The following is a 16,409-nucleotide window of genomic DNA, read 5'->3' as shown; positions in this document are numbered from 1 at the left end:
ATGTGCCCAGCCACAGCAGGGGCTCCGTGCTCTCGGCTCCTCCTGAGCTGGCAGTGCCACTGCAGAGGGCAAGGAGCTGCCACGGCCGGTGCCTGGCAGAGTTTTGGCTGCAGCGAGGGCCACAGGCACCCAACTCACACTGGCTTCACCCCATGGCACTCGGTGCTGTCAGCATTTGGCCAAAATGCAAAAGTGCCTGCATTAGCTGCGTGCAGAGAGCAGTGCCCCAGAGAGTGGTCTTGGGGAAGGGACAGGTCTGCTACCTCCAAACCAGCCCCGTTACACCTCTAAAGGGACACAATAATAGGACACAATAATAGGACACAATAATAGGACACAATAATGGGACACAATAATGGGACACAAACCCTACCTCGCTCCAGTTGCCGACCTCCCAGCTGGGTGTCACAGCGGCTGTTTCAGCAGTGGATGGCAGCAGCGAAGCCTCGTCCTGCCCCCAGAGCCCTGGGGGCATGGGAGTGGGCTGGGATCCCTCCTGCTCCCCATCTCCATCTCCATCTCCATCTCCATCTCCATCTCCATCTCCATCTCCATCTCCATCTCCATCTCCATCTCCATCTCCATCTCCGTAAGCAAATGTCCTCGGGGCTGCTGATGCTGATGGGGAGCGCTGCGCCGGAGCCGTGCTGCCCATCTGGGCCACGCTGGAGGTCTCGGGGGGGTGTGTGGGGGCTGGCTCCGGGTGCTGCAGCACCCACGTCTCCCCCAGGCTCCCCTCGGTCCACCCCGGAGCTGGGGGCTCAAGTGGGGCTGGCGCCAGGGCAGCTCTCTGGGGGAGGCCGCTGGAGGTGAGCTGGGTGGGCAGCCCAGGAGTGGTGGGGGACACGGACAGGGGTGCTGGCAGGGCTGTTGTGGCCACAAAGGGGGATGAGGTGAGGGACAGGGGGGTGTTGTACCCCACCTGCTGCCCTGCCTCCCACGGGGGGCTCCCCGTAGCACCTGCAGGATGAGGGCTTGCAATGGGACCAGCACTTTCAGCGCTCCTGCCCACCTCCTGCTGCGGTCTGTGGGTGGTGGGGGAGGTCGGACCCATCCCCTCTGCCACGTGTGGCTGCTCCTGTGTTGTGTGTGTGCTCACAGTCCCCTCTGCTGCTGGCATTTCTGCCGACTCCTCCTGCTCTTCGGCCTTGGAGGCAGCACCGTTACCATCACTGGTGATGACAAACCCCATTTCCCGTGAGTTTTCCAGGCCCATCCCAGCGCTGGCAGTGTTATCAGGAGGCACCGTGCTCGCAGGCTCTCTGCTCCCCAGCTCTCCCAGGCTGTGGGACGTGCTGTCTGCACCAGCACTGCCCCTGTCAACAGGCAGCGATGTGGAGGGAGCAGCTGGAGCCCAGGGAGCGATGCTGCGGGTGGCAGCATCCCCATCCCACGTGGGAACAGAGCCTGCCAGCACGGTGCCTGCGGGCTGATCGGGGAGCAGGTTGCCCAGGCTGCTGGGAGAGCCCCAACTCCCTGCAGGCTGCGTGGGCAGCAGCTCCTCGGAGCGGGGCACGAGCACTTCTCCCCCCTCATCACCTGTGGGAGCAGGAGCTGCCGTGCTGGGAGTGGTTGTGCTGGTTCCCTTGTGCTCTGGGGCCACGCCAAGGAGGTCATGGATGACAAAACCCCCTGACTCTGCCTCCCCTTCGCTGTGCACGGGAGCAGAAATATTTGCTTCACTTTGCTTCACCAGATCGTCCCCATTTGCTCCTCCTCCTGGCTCCACGGTGTGCAGGACATCAGCGGGCAGCTCAGGGGGCTCCTCCACATCGTTGCTGCTCAGCTCGGGCTTAGGGACCTCGCTTTTGGTTTCTTTCTCGGTGAAGGGGTAATAGGACAGATCCTCATGGAAGTTGATAAAGTTATAATCGTAGTAAAAGTCATCAACAAAGACGTTTCCTTTTCTGGATGAGAAGTCCTCCTCGGTTATGATATTGACGTCGTTGGACTCCGGGATGTTTGGGATTAAGGGGTTAAATTCCGTGATGTGGTTATTGCCGATGTAATCTATCTCATTAAACATTTCCCTGCTGGAAGAGCCGCTGCCGGACCAGTCGGTGTTGGCGTCGTCTAATTTCATCTGGCACTGCGGCAGGGAGCAAATAGTTTCCGAGCTGGGTCTTTGTTCAGGGTCACAAGTCGCCTGGGTATTATTGCTGCAGTACACAGGGCGTCTTTGTGTCCCATTGCCACACGTCGCCGAGCACTGGGGAAGGAAGAGAAATGAACATTTCAGAGCACGGGAGATGCAGGAGGCCAGGGGAAGCGTTGGTTTGGGCTGCCCGTGGCTCTGCCTCTGCCACCACCCACCCGGGTCCCCGGTGGTCCCGTCGTGGTGCGGGGCAGTCGGGTGCCTGCTGGGCTCCGGGGCTGTCTCCCCATTTCGGAGCCCCTCAGCAGGGGTACGTATCGCAGGGCGTTTTGCTCAGGGTGATCCCTGTCCTGCACTGCAGCCAGAAGTGATTTTCCCAGGAGACAAGCACCGCAAAGGGCTTTGGATCAGATGAGCTACTAGGTCTGCTCTAAGTGGCCCATCCCCATGAATTCCATCTCTTCTTCTGGAAGGGAATGTTTTAAAGGAGATAATAACAGGGGTGTTGTCCTAGCGAGGATCAATGAGTGGCTTTGTGGAAGACGCCCTCTCCTCCACCACAATGGTCTCTTTGAGGTCGCCCAGTATAGAAGAAACCCACGAGCTGCAGCGAGGGATGGCAATGTTTTCTGCACGATAAGTAAACCGTGGAGCTACGAGCACCACACGTGGGTTGGAGAAGCCACGGGCTGCTGCAGGTTGCTGTGGCAGATGCACAGAGCATTGGTCACGCACAGCAACACGCTCACACATCCCAGCCAGCAAGAATAAGCAATCACCACGTCAGACAAACCCAGCAGAGGGGATTTCTGCAAAAATCACCGTTCTTTGGATGAAAAGGGATGTGCTAGGGCTAGGGTTTGGTGCACGGCCACCAGCACTGGAAGTTTAAGGTGGGCAGACAGAGCCCTCGGGGTACCTGCAGCGCCTCTGTGCTGGGCTGGGCTGCAGATGTGGTCCTCAGATAACACAGACTCGTGAACTTTGTGCCTTTCTTGGTTTTGCTCAGTCCTTGCAAGGCTCCAGTGCCTGGATGGGACCTGCAGCCCAGGAATGTGCCTGGCACAAGGCAGGGTTCGGAACACCAGGGCTGGCTGTTCCCACCCACTGCACAATGTCCCCAAAATCCAGCATCTCCATTCATCTGCCCCTGCAGGCGAGGTGCCAGCAAGCTGCCTCGCCCCACCAGGACGGTGCTGCCAGATCAGGGGGAAGCTCAGAGCTCAGCTTCCACCACTCAGCCAAAATTTCTTAGCAAATGGCTCCGGCTCCATCTGGGAGATAAGCTCCAGGTATCACAGCTCTCCCAGGAGGAGGAGGGTTATTTGCCAAGCCTCGGTTATCAGGAGAGCCCCCAAGGCACAGATAAGGAGCCAGTGCCATTAGCAGCTTCACAGGAGGAAGGAGCAGAGCTTGCAGGGAGTTCAGCACCACGCACGGGACCGCAGGAGGCATCGCTGCAGGAGGCATCGCAGCGCCAAGCTGCACAGCGGGACGTGCCTCTGAGAGCAGGAGACAGATGCTCTGCAGGCAGAGCCTCGCGTGTTAGCAGCACGTCTGAGAGCAGCACAGCTTCTGCAGGGAGCCCGTGAAGCTGGGTGTGCCTTGCTGCGGGGTCTTTCTGAAGGTACTGCCTCCCAGACCCACCAGAGTGCTTAAACACATGAGCTCAGCAAACTTGCAAATCCCCCCTCAGCTCCAGTGGGCTCCCCACAAGACACACGTGCTGCCCTGCCCGAGGCTCTGCAAGCACAAAAAGCAAAGGAGCCGCTCTGATTGGCACTGGGTGGATGGACCACGCTGCTGGAAAGCTTCCCGGCCCCTCAAATTTCTCCACTTATTGGTGGTGGTGGCAATGGAGAAGAAAGAGGAGTCTCACTTTAAGTAAAGGAAGAACAGAAAAGTCACAGACGTCTTAAAATCTCAAGTGCTTTTTTCATGGTTTCACAGACGCGGAGATGGCAAAGCCGAAGAGGAGCAGCACTGGGACAGACCCCGGGGCAACTGGGGATTCGGGGCTTTTCCTTTAAACTGTTGCAGCTTTCTTTCTCAACCGAGCAATTGTGGCTTTTGTGGGCCTCTAGAAAAATATTTCTAAATAGCTCTCATTTAGCCTTCAAATTTTCTGTTCGCATTTTTATTCTCTGTTTCTTAGCAACGAGCTCTACTCCCAGGCTCTGATTTGTCTCCTGGTACTTTCCTTCACGCTGCACACTTTCTGAAACCACTGCTCAAACGAGGAGTTACGGCTCTTTGGTTAAAAACCTCAACCGCAAAAATGCAAAAATAAAAAAGGCTGCACAGGGTCTCCACCAAACGTGGCATTTTATACGTCTCTCTCTCTCTCTTTCTCCCTTAAGCACATTGCTGAAGATCTCCCTGAGGATGAGCCCCACTCCTGGCAGCAGCAGCAAGGCAGCACAGCCCCGTGCCAGCTCGTGAGGGCGCAGAGCAGACGCCCACCCGCCACCACGCACGTGCACAGCACAGCTAGACCCTGGCTGGCCCGCAGCACCTTGCCTCTGCAAGCAGGAAATAGTTGTAAGGTTTCTGCCAGAACAAAGGGGAAAGACTTGTGGGGCTGGAAAACACATTGAAGGCTTTAACACATCCTGTTTCTGCCCCCTCCGCATCGAGCACGCAGCATGGCCTTGCCTGATTGAGAAAGCAGCAAAACTCAGAGAAAGAGAAGAGGAGAAAATGGGAAAAACACCGCTCTTGTTCCTTACCGAGACCTCTCTGTGCCATGAAATTCCTTTCTGTGTGATCTGGTGCTGTAATGCAAGCCCCAGATGCACTTTAGTACCAGGAGAGCTCTTGCCTGCTCCAGGCTGAGGACATCCTGGTGGCACCTCGTCCGTGCTCTGGCCACCTTTGCAGGGAACCGCGACCACCCCAGCTCCCTGTCTCACCTCTGACCAGTTCCCCACGGCCCACTGAGAGGGACAGGGCACGTCCCGATGGCAGGGAGCGGTGGACTCTGGCTTGGAAAGGTGCTGGCAGTCGGCTTGCTGCAAGGCCCTCTGCTCGTCCAGCCCCACGCTCTGGATGCAGAGCACCGTCCTCTTCATCAGCCCCGACGTCCCGCACGTGGCCGAGCACTTTTGCCACTCGCCGACCCACCACCTGGGGGAAGATGAATGCTGTAAACATGCGTGCTGCAGCCAGCACCTGCCCCATGCCATCCCCAGGCCCCTGCTGCCTCTGCTGGGGTGGTTCGGGCATCGAAATTGTGCTGAGAAGGAGCAAAGGAACAAAGAGCCGACCTGGCGGGGCAGGGCTCCTCGTTGCACGTCCTTTGCTGGTCGTCGGGCCGGGTCAGTGCGTCGCAGTATCGCTCCTCCACAATGCCAGCCAGCTTTTCCACGCAGTGCACGATCTGCCTCTGCACCCCTGGGGACACAGACAAGGCTTGGCTTGACACACAGCTCCAAGCAGATCACTGGGCATCCCGTCAGCAAGCAGCAGGACGCCTCGCCAGAACCCTCAGATACCAAAACCAGAAGAAGGAAAATGAAACGTTCACTGGAACTGAAACTGAAAGCTGAGAGCCCACCTCTGCCACTGCACATGCCCCTCGCATGCTGCCAATGGCACCAACGCTCCCTTCATGCCCAGATGGGAAAGGAAGAGCTGGACACCAGAAACGTGACATGATCCCTCTATGGTTAGAGCCAGGGAGTGTAACTGTGCTGGAAAACGACGGCCACTGGGTGTGTGTGCACGTGCCTGGGTGTGCAAGCTCACACCCAGGCGCTTGGGGGGCTTTCCAATGAGAATAGACCTGGCAGCAGCACAATTCCTTCTGGCAGCCTCCTGCCCTGCTGCAGCTCGTGGATAAATCACCCCGAAGCCTCCTGCCCCCGTCCTGCAGCACTCACGGGTGACATTTTTCAGGATGACCTCACTTCCAACACGCTGCCTTCGCTGTCGGCTTTTGTCCTGCTTTTTTTGCCACACATACTTGACCCGTGACTCGGGAGGGCTGTAAATAACGCCGACCAGCTGAGCGCAGACGGGCCCGGAGCTGCTGAGCTCTGCTGGGGAGAGCTGCCGGGCACTGTGGCCCTGGAGCTTGGAGGTTTCTGAGCACGGAGCTGGCAGAGATGTGGTCCCTGTGCCAAGCTCTCCCAAATCCCAAGTATCTCAGCCCCGGGAACAACTGTGGGGTGAGCAACCTCACTGGCCAGCTTGTGCCTGATGTGCTCCTACCTTTCCCTTCTGTTCTGGAAGCTGTCAAGCCAACCACGCGATGGAAAGTTGGTTTTAAATAAAAGCAAGAGAGCTTGGTTCCCGTCCTGTTTGACGGCACGTGCTGCAGTGCAGCATCTCGTGGGTGCCCACGCAAATCCACAGCAAAGAGCTCTTACAGCAACAATAGGTAAAAAGCTCCATAGCTCATGCAGCACCACATCCCTCCTGCTTCACGGCAGGAATCAACCCACATCTACCAGGAGCAGGCAGGAAACATCTCCTGGCTTTCCGTGTTGCCTAGAAAGGACCAGTGTCAGTGAAGTCCCTTTGCTTTCCACGCAAAGGGATCTTTCTTTTCTCCCTTTAACTTTCTCCCAGAGCCATGGCTGCTCTCAAGGCAGCCCCCTCTGCCCCCAGCCTCACCCCGTGCCATGTGCAGGATCTGTTCCCTGCCCGTGGGTACCCTGAGAGCAGCCCAGCGCCATGCTCAGCCCGGCTCTGCTGCTGGGGAACGTTCAGCTGGGGAGAAAGCCAAAAAGCCGAGAGAGAGAGAGAAACAGAGAGAGACCTGATCCTTCTGACGTCTGTTTATGGAGTAAAGTGAAAACACTCACTGCTGTCAGCTCTGCGGAGTGCTGTGAGACTGAACGGCCACACATGCTCACACACACATCCCTCGAAAGCTTCCCATCCCTTGCAGCCCAGGGCGCTCGGGACACAGTGGAGAGGAGGGGAAGACAGGACATGGTGCCTGAACAGGACCACAATGTTCTGCCCCCACCAAGCTCCTGAAATAATCTCCCCTCCAGCCCGGCCAGGCTGCAGACCGGCCATTTGACACTCTCTGATTCCTCTAAAGCTTTTTGTCTCGATCAGCCTGATGGCCCAGGGACACCCGGCGCGGTAACAGGACACCAAAGTGAGGAAAGCGCTGATAAAGAACGGGCTCCTGTGGCTGAGCGTGGCAGGGGCCGCTAGGGAGTTACGACCTCAGCACATGCTGCCTTTTTTTTTTCATCCTCAAGACCTCCTGAAACCAAAGACCCAGGAATTTCTAAGCCGAATGCCAGCAGAGTGCTCTGATACGGCTGTGATGGGGAGCGTGGCACGGAGGACGTGCAGCTCTTGCCACCAGCTGCCTCTCCAACGCCTTGGTGCAGCACAGGAACAGCACAGGCCTTGCTGCCTCCCTGCACCACAAAATCCCATCAGCATTTATGCTGTCTAGTGAGGAGACGGGAGACCAAAGGAGGAGAAGTGCTGTCTGACGGGCTGAGCCCCCAGCCCTTTGGATGCCCCGTGGTGCGGGGCGGCTGTGCGGGACTCACCGGTGCCGCAGGTGGCAGTGCACGTGGTCCAGGAGCCGAAGCGCCAGAGGAACTCGGTCTGCTCGATCTCATTCTCGCTGTCGGCCGGCCGCTGGATGGTGTACTGGTAGCGTACACCGGGGTTGGTCTCCTGGAAAAGCAGCTGTGGGGACACGGTGCGTGGTGAGAGACGTGCTCAGCGCAGGGCAGCCGGGATGGATGTTGCATTGCAGAGGTTTGCAGGGGATAACGGCCCACCAAGGCCATGAAGATGTCACTCTCTACCCAGCTCCGTGCCGGAGCAGTATTTGTGCTCCCTCTCTCACTGTTGGCCAGGGACGGTGCTGGGCTGGCTGCTGTACCCCAGCAGCAGCACGCGACCGTGTCAGAAAACACACCCTACAAGTGCTCAAAGCAGTGTGAGTGCCCCAGCTGGCCCTGCTGAGAGCAATGGGCTTGTGGAAACGTCAGGTAATAATAAAAATAACAGCGGCAGCGCTGAGAGCTTCCAGGACTTTGGTTTTACGTCTGCTCTGCCAAAGAGCCTGGAAGGATTTCCTTCTTAATTCCCTCCGGTCCCGCTGCCAAACGCAGCTCAGCCCGAGGAGCTCCTCCAGGTTCAGCACGGCCGAGTCCTGCCCCGAGAAGGGCCCCGATGTCCCTGCCCCAGGCAGAGCTGGGTGAGGACGTTTTGTGTGTGCCACAACACCCAGCAAGGAGCCCACCAGCAGCAAACACCCGCGCAGTGGCTGCTAACACACGCTGGAAGGAATGAAAATAATTTCTCCCCGCTTGCTATGTGGCTCTTGCTGCTCTCCAAATGAGTGCGGCTGCTCCTATGGCTAACGTCAGCCCTGCCCAAAGCGCCCCCAGCACCAGTCAGCACTCCCAAAAGGCTGCGAGTTCAAATGTGTTTTTTTTTAGCCTAAGTGCTCCCATTATTGCCAAAGCTTTGTTGTTCTTGGAGCTTTTAGCAGGAGCAAAGGCGTCTTTCCAAAACCTCTTCATGAATATTGAAACATTTTTGTCAAAAGGTTTTAATTAGGTTATGAAGCCCAGAAAGCATCCCAGCAATTTGCTGGTGCTGAGCACGCCTGTGTCCTTATTAGCAGGGGAAAGCGAGGCCTGGAGGCAGAGGAGCTGAGGAGCCCTCTCACCCTGAAGCTCTGCAAAAACACAAACCCAAGGTTTTGGCTGGCTCGGGCTGCTGGGCGGGCTGGGGTTGCAGGGACACAGCTCCACAGCTCCCTGCCCACCCCGTCTCTGCACCAAGCAGGGCACCGAGGCCAGGAATGCACACACAAGAAATAAGACCCGGGCTGTGCAAAGCCCCAAATCCCAGGCTCACAGCAGACCTGATCCTCTCCCTGCCCAGCTCCACCAGCCCGGACTGCAGGGCACAGCGGGAACCCCCCCAGTTTCCTCCTGCTGCTGTGCTAATGAAGGCAGCACACCCAAGGAGAGACAATCTCTTTCTTCATTTCTCAGGGGGTGGTTAAAAGGGAAAAAAAACAAGGTTAAACCACAGTCACGAAGCGTACCTCTAGGGCCCAAGCATTACTCATTCCTACATCCTGCGTGGTGTGATTTCGAGGAGGGATCCTCACGTTCCACGGTGCACAACCCCTCAGGACACTGCTCAGATTTTAACCGTGGCGGTCAAACGTGGGCTTGGCACCCACAGAAACTTCAGCCTGACAGCAGCTGGACCGCAGTCAGGGGGACAAATCCCACCGGTGGCTCCAGAGGAAAACCTGGCCTCTGGGGGCAGGGATGTGAGCTCTTGAAAGCTTTGCATGACCCGGCAGACCCCTCACCACCAACCCAAACACGTCGGCAGCGAGCAGCTTCCCACAAAGCTGCCCAGCAGCCACGATCCCGGACCCTCAGGTCCTGTGCTGCCTTTCAGCTGTCCCCGGTGCAGGGCATTGCAACCTGTGCAAAGCTCGTGTAATATAAAGCTGTGCCGAAAAGCAGTCCCTTGGGCAACTCTTTTCTATGGAAATAAGGTGCAAATTAATGGGATGGGATTGGTTAGCAAAATGAGGCGATTTTAAGCTGCCACTGCTGCAGCCAAGGAGGGGTGCGGTGCCTGGCGAGGTTGCTCTTATTAAAAGCACCCCCAGGGCACATCAGGTGAACTGGGGACATGGATCCACGGGGAGCAGATGCTCTCCTCCCCTGCACTTCCACCATCCTGGAACATGTGCAACACAATTTGGTTTGAACGTGTTGCTTTTTTCAGGACTGTGTGTGTAACCATAACACTCCTGGCTGGCCATATGCACCATTGCCCCATCACAGGCTCGCCCCCTCAGGGCCTCGGGGGTGTCACGGCTTACTTTAGGGGAGCTGAAATTCCCATGTGGACAAATGAGTAAACCCTGAAAATTCTTGTTGGTTTGGAGGATTTCAAATGATCCTCTTGGATTTGCACTTCCTGCCTCCAGCAGTGCTGTGAGCAAGCAGAGCCTGACCAGCAAGAACCACAAAGGCACCACCCAGGCTTTGGACCTGCCTGAGCACCCCCAAGGGGTGAGAACCCTCACCCAGACCCTGGGCAGTGCCGGGGGCCTGATGCTGGCATGAACGTGGCACTGCCAAGGGGTGACGGTGTGGCAGCTCCCAGCTCCCTGCTGCCTCCACCACCGCTGGAGCCCACTTGGACCCACAGGCTGCTCCAGGCCTGCCAGAAACACCACGGGCTCTTCCCTTGCTCTTGATAAGATATGGAGAAAGCCTCCGGAAGCCAGCTATTTCTTTTCATACTCTCTCTCCTGTGTAAATATTTTGAGGAATGCTGCAAGCTGGATGAGGCTCAGCTGGAAGCAGCGCGCACCAGACCCACCCCGAGCTCAGAAACGCACTCCCCGGGCCAGCAGCGTGTGTTCGGCTGCTGGTGGCATCGCCTCCGGGGAAAACACACTGGGGAGGGGACACGGCCCCTTCCCGTGGGTGGCCACAAAGTGCTGGGACAGACCCCTTCCCCGCAGCCCCACACAGGAAGGCTGCAGAGCCCCCTCATGCCCCCTCGTGCACCCCAGCTGCACGCCCTGGCTGCAGGCAGAGCCCAGCCCGTACCTGGATCCACACGGGCTCCACGGTGGGCCCCGGAGACGTGAGGTTCTCCCAGTTCCCTGTCCTGGCATAGGTGAAGGTGGTGCCTGCCACCCTGTAGTCCCCGTTCCACTGGATGGTCCAGCCGCCGTTCAGGAAATATTTCTCGGGGTCCTCGCTCCGCAGCGCCAGGAAATTGCCGGCTTCTGCGACTTCTTCGATGCGGATCTCTCGGGCTCCAGCGGGGATAATCCCAATATCAACGTACCCTGGGGATGCAACAAACATTTGCCCCGGGGGGAATCGCAAACACGATCTGCTCCCTGGAGTAGGTAAGTGCCCCCTGGGACAGGGTGCTGGCATCTCCTGGAGACATCAGAGAAACACATTTCCTGCCTGAGCGCTGGCAAGGGCTTTACACACTTTCATCATGTCCTTGTCAACCCACAAAATCATTTTAAGCCTTTCCAAACGAGCTTCAGGCTGCAGAGATTTGTTCTGAGGTCATTAAGCACAAACAGCAGTAAGGAAATATTTTTCTTCTGAGGGGCAAGAAGTGGGAAGGCAACTCCCCTGCTCCCTGCGCTACTGCTTGGACCTTATCTCATCAAAATCAGCCAGTCTGGGCTGAGGAAACACTGCGAGCAAGCAGCGTGAGGGAGCCTGGCTCTTGGTGTTGGTCTGGCTAAACAGACTGAAACAAAATCCCGTGTCCCTTGGGTTCCTGCAGCCCGGAGCAGTGATGGTGCTTGCAGAGCCATCCCTCCTCCCGGGGTGCTGCCTCCCAGGACGTCCCTGCAGCGCTGGGGTTTTGTTTGCAAACCACCCCCTCCCCGTGCACTGCTGATCAAGGGAAAAATGAGCTCTGCAGGGCAGGGGGGTTGTTTTAAGGAAACCATTTCAAACAACAAGACATTTTTCTGCTCTCCGGTGGTTGGGAGCTGAGTGCTTGCCCTAAGCCCCCTCTGCTCAATCCCCAGCTTTCCACCAAACCGTTTGGTCCCTGTGGAGGCTGTGGCTGCTGAAAGCTCGGTGCGTGCTGCTTGTCTTTATCCCCTAGGGGTGTCCTGCTCTGGGGTCAGTGCCGAGCGCCCTTACCCAGCCCCTCGCTGTCCTCGAACATCTTCTGGACGGTGTGGCAGGTGGAGCCGTCCCCGTGGCAGACGCCGCACCGGTCCTCCACCGCGTTGGAGTCGATCTCGTAGTCACAGCCCACGTTCTGCAACAAGGCCCCATCAGCACCGGCCCCGCGCCCGCGCCCGCGCCCACCCAGGGATTCGCTGGAATTGGCTCCAGCAGCCAAATGTGGGAAACAACCACAGTTATGAGGACCAGCCTCAGCAGAGAGACGGCAGGAAAAAAGGAACATAGATCGGAGAGTGGAGCGAGCTGGAGTGTTTTTGCAGGATGGGTGGCACACCCAGGGTGGCTGCAATGCGGGTTTCTCACTCTAGTGTTTGCCTGCAGCCCCCTGTCCTGTTCATACAGCTCTGAGAAGCCAGAGGGGCATCTCGTCACCTTCCCCTGCCCTGCTCTGCAGCCCTGAGTCCCCAGAGCCCGTCGGCACGTGCTAAGAGCTGTGCCTAGCTGGGCCAGCCCCCTGATCCTTGGCCTTGCCAATCCTGTCTCAAAACACTTCCCCAAAACCTTTCCTACGTTCTGCTGGAGCTCTCCACACCTCGGACCTAGGCAGCTGCCAAATTGCTCGATCAAATGGAGACTCCATCTGACTCCGCACAATAAAAACTGCAGCCAATTCCCCAAGGGTCCTGCTGGGCCCCGTGCCATCGAGAAGCCTTTAGTCTGAGCTCCAGGAGGATGTGTCCAGGGAGCCAGTTGCACACACGTGCTGGAACTATTTTAGCTACTGCAGTGCTCTGTACTGAGCCAGGTTTAATTCTGGTGTTGAAGCCAGCAGCAGGCTTGCAGTCAGTGACAACTGTACGTGTGCAGTTAGCTCTGAGTGAATGTGCTGTCATCTGAGGAGAGCTGCTGGATCCCGCTCTTTTGTATGTGCCAAGTAAAAACCATGACCTCTGAGCTCTCCCCCGAGCCCGTGCCTGTGCATCTGTGCGCTGCAGCCTTTGAAGTAACCTACAGACTATTAAAGGAGGAAATGTGACCTCCTCCGAGTCTCCTGCTGTGCAGAGCAATTGCCATCGGCCTCTGCCTGGTGCCACTGGCAGCGCAGCCAGGAAGAGGAGGAAGTTTCCACGAATGGTTTTTATGCAACATGCTGAACCTTGCTTACTGATTATTTTCCCTGCTGCTCTTTGCGCCGTCCATTGCATGACAGCCCTCACAGCAACCAGAATTCCACGGAAGTGACAAGGAGGAGAGGACTTGACTTGCCTTCTCCTTGCAGCTCTCTCTGATCCTTGTCCCATCCCTCCTGAGCCAGAGATGCCCTCCCCAGCCAGCAGCCAGGCAGCTCTGCCACATGCTGCAGCTTGCACGGAGCTTTCAGGAAAGAACAACAACAGCCTGGGAGGCAGAACAAACCCCAGTGCTGGGAGAGGCTGCTGGGGCTGGGGAAGACATCTCCATTGCTGCAGGCTGTGGGTCAGAGCAGCATCTGCCAGCACTGCAGGGCTGGGTTGGGCTGGATGTCCTCTCCACCTGCCCTTTCCATCTCCCCAGCCTTATTTTCAAGTGAAAATGTACTTTGTGTATTTCATTGGTTTCGTGCTCTATTTCTTTGAAGGCAGCAAAGAGGCTTAAATACCCCTGCACCAAATAGCTTGTGAATATGGAGAGCTCACCCTCATTTCCGTGCAGAAAAATGGTAACAAAACGGGTCAGGGAATGTCTGCAAGGGGACAGTGGGCACAGCCCCGATCACCAGCCCTTCCTGGAGCACGGGGGAGCTGCTGTCCCCCTGGCACACCGTGGTGAGGGCCGTACCTTGCAGATGCCGTTGATGCACATGTCCCGGCTGGCGTTCATTTCGTAGCACGGGGTCCCATCGATGACAGCATCCCGCAGCTTTTCTGCGAAGTATTCGTTCTCCGGGCGGCAGTGCAGCTCGCAGGGGTTAACTGGGGAGCCGAACAGACAGAAACTGAACCCGAGGAGCCGGGGTCTGCACGCCTTCATTCGCCTGCTTTCTGCAGCAGCGTTGCCCTGGGCTCACACGGACAGGTGCCACCTTCTCTCCATGTAACCATCTCCGACAACACAAATTAATCCTGCAAACCCAGCCATAATTTAAAATACGGCATAAATACACTGCAAGACTGGTGGGAAAGGAAGGCAAATCTTTTACAGGCAGCTCCAGCAAGATCAAGCCGTGGCAAGGATCTATCTAAGGCTCTCTGCCAGGGCTTCGGGAGAAGCCTGGCGGCAGGCTGTGCGCACTCACTGTTGTTGGGCACTGGCGTCCACTTGTAGAGCTTCCCCTTGTAGAGCATGGGGTTGAACTGGCTGCACTGCACCTGGCGGAAGGACGGCTTGTCGGGGGGACACGGCCTGATGTTGCAGATCCGGAACCGCTTCCGCTCCCCCAGGCAGTACCTGCCCCCGTACTTCGGCCTGTTCGCGAGAGGGAAAAGCAGAAATTAACACAGTGCACAGCAGGGGAAACTCCCTTACAATAACTGTAATCCCTAATGTATGGAGGAGATTTTTAAATGTGCAGAAAGCATCACCCATGTCCTTTTTCTCCAGCTCCCCGCTGGGCAGGGGACATTGATGCTCTGCACAAAGTCCTTGGTCACTTGGCAGAGATACGGGTGCACAGACAACAGAGATATGGAGAGAGCAGAGCCCCCAGCTCCGGAGGGTGACAGAACTCCAAGCCCAGCTGACTTTGCTCCAGCTGCTGTTTGTTTCTGTTTCTGTTCCCTTGGAAGGTGCCTAATTCACTCAGGGGTTGCTTCTGGCCAGGTTTGCTTTCTTGCTCTCGGCACTCAGCACAGCATTGCAGTGGCCAGGCTGCAGCAGTGCAGGAGAGGGGTTGGATTTGTTGGTCCCCAGGCCCCTCTTTGCCTCACAGAAGGATCAACCAGACCGAAAAAGGGACGTGTGAAGCAGTCATTTTTGCGAGTCCCCTGGGAAGATACTGGAGGCTCACAGCTACTTTTTGCGTCCTGTCCCTCCTGACCATCCTTCCTTAATGTTGCAAATATAGCCAATTTTATAGGCATGGTTTACGAAGCTATAAAACCAGTTAGTAAAGACATGTAACCAGTAGTGTTCATGTCCAAATCCCTCCTTCCTCCTGCTGCTGGGCACTGTGACACCCTGCAGACCAAGTGCTGCACCCACTCCACTCTCCACAGCTCTGCCTGGTTGTGACTTTGCCGGTGATCCAAGCAGGGTGACACACAGGTCCAGAACGAACACATGGCCAGAACGGGGAAATCACAAAATACATCTATTGAGAGCAAACACATTTCTTCAGGCTTTAGATTTTTCATGCTTATGATTCCTAAATGACAGAAACAGCCAGAAACACGCGAGGCTATAAATTCTCACTTACTTTCAAGGATACTTCAGAAAGCAGTTTTAAAAACACATCATTCTTTCCAACATTTTCAAAGCGAGAGGTCCTTAAAGGCAATAATGGGCTTTTCTTAGATGCCAACAGACTCTCAGAATGCTGCCACCAGTTTCTGATGCCTTTTCACAAGGTTGGTTTGGTGACTGCAATTTCAGTGGCCCACATCCCCACGACTTTATGAAAATTACTTTTTCCCCAGTCAGTTAAGACTGGGCACGCTTTGCTGAGGGGAGTAAAATTAATTATTATTTTCCAGTTGTTTACATACCTTCCCTAAGGAAATGCCTGCGGCAGGAAGGACTACCCAATGCACACATTTGTTCACTTCATCCAAAAGGCAAAGCTGAAGATTTACCTACAGTGGCCAAAGCAAACAACTGGCCAGGGGAATTCTGCTGCTTTTACAGTGTTTGCTCTCCTACATGCCTGCAGCTGTGTTTAAAACACTCCATAAACTACAATTGCACTTCTGTCACAAAACTCATGTCAAACACAAACCTAGCTCTTGACCTAGGCCTGAGATTACACAGTGATTCTTTAAACAGTCTGATAGCATGTGCTAAAAACAAAGCACCCAGGGAAGAAGTTAGGCAGAAGGCACATCTGGGCTCATTAGAGGGATCCTTCATTTTCAAATCTCCTTAAGCCATTGAAAACTGACTGCCACTGGAAAATTGCTCACAAAGCCCTTTTCTGTCCCTGTTCCAGGGCACTCTGACACCTGGGCGAGCCAGAGGCCTTTTGTGCAAATTCAATACAATAGGGGCTTGGCAGGAAGGAGACATCTGGGGAGCAGCTGGGGCAGCGCAGTGGTCACGGCGTGGACAATGCTGCTCCTGGGTCAGCCCTTGGGCTGGAGCCGGCTGCCAGCCAGGGAGCAGGGAGCATCCCAGTGCATGCAGCATGCTCAGGAATCACTCACGGGGAGAGAAGGGTTGATAAGCAGCAGCGGGAGTTTTCAAAATGATGGTGAATCACGATGGGAGAACTCCTGGCTTTCTTTTCTGCCATTAAAAGACGCCGGGTATGTTTTACATCTACAGGCATCGAGCCTGTGCTCTTTGTTGGAATCACATTCCAGCACGCTCTGCGTGCACAGGGCAGGAGCCGCTGCGTATGAGAGCAGACGGAGCCAGCTCTGCCCCTCCAGGGGCTTCTGCCACCCAGATGGACAGATAGCCCCGGGAAATGAATCGCCCGTGGTGTTTCAGAAGCACTTTGTTCAGGACGATAACCACATCCTGGCACCCCTCCT

General features: G+C 56.3%; 1 protein-coding gene across 1 annotated transcript in view; it reads right to left on the bottom strand.

Moving 5' to 3' along the window:
* The window catches only part of ADAMTS7 (ADAM metallopeptidase with thrombospondin type 1 motif 7), a 45,209-nt gene that overhangs the window by 11,587 nt on the left and 17,213 nt on the right, over nucleotides 1-16,409 (bottom strand). The window contains exons 12-19 of the mRNA XM_084293280.1: nucleotides 14,015-14,184; nucleotides 13,558-13,691; nucleotides 11,752-11,872; nucleotides 10,678-10,922; nucleotides 7,618-7,759; nucleotides 5,362-5,488; nucleotides 5,008-5,221; nucleotides 374-2,209 (exon numbers count right to left, since the gene is read on the bottom strand). Coding sequence (XP_084149406.1) covers nucleotides 374-2,209; nucleotides 5,008-5,221; nucleotides 5,362-5,488; nucleotides 7,618-7,759; nucleotides 10,678-10,922; nucleotides 11,752-11,872; nucleotides 13,558-13,691; nucleotides 14,015-14,184 — 2,989 coding nt within the window. The remainder of the gene's footprint in view (nucleotides 1-373; nucleotides 2,210-5,007; nucleotides 5,222-5,361; nucleotides 5,489-7,617; nucleotides 7,760-10,677; nucleotides 10,923-11,751; nucleotides 11,873-13,557; nucleotides 13,692-14,014; nucleotides 14,185-16,409) is intronic.

Source organism: Netta rufina (genome assembly GCF_964035555.1).
Source record: "Netta rufina genome assembly, chromosome: 11".
NCBI classification, from domain to species: Eukaryota; Metazoa; Chordata; class Aves; order Anseriformes; family Anatidae; genus Netta; species Netta rufina.
The sequence above is the reverse complement of the archived record's forward strand: the minus strand, read 5'-3'. Positions and strand labels throughout refer to the sequence as shown.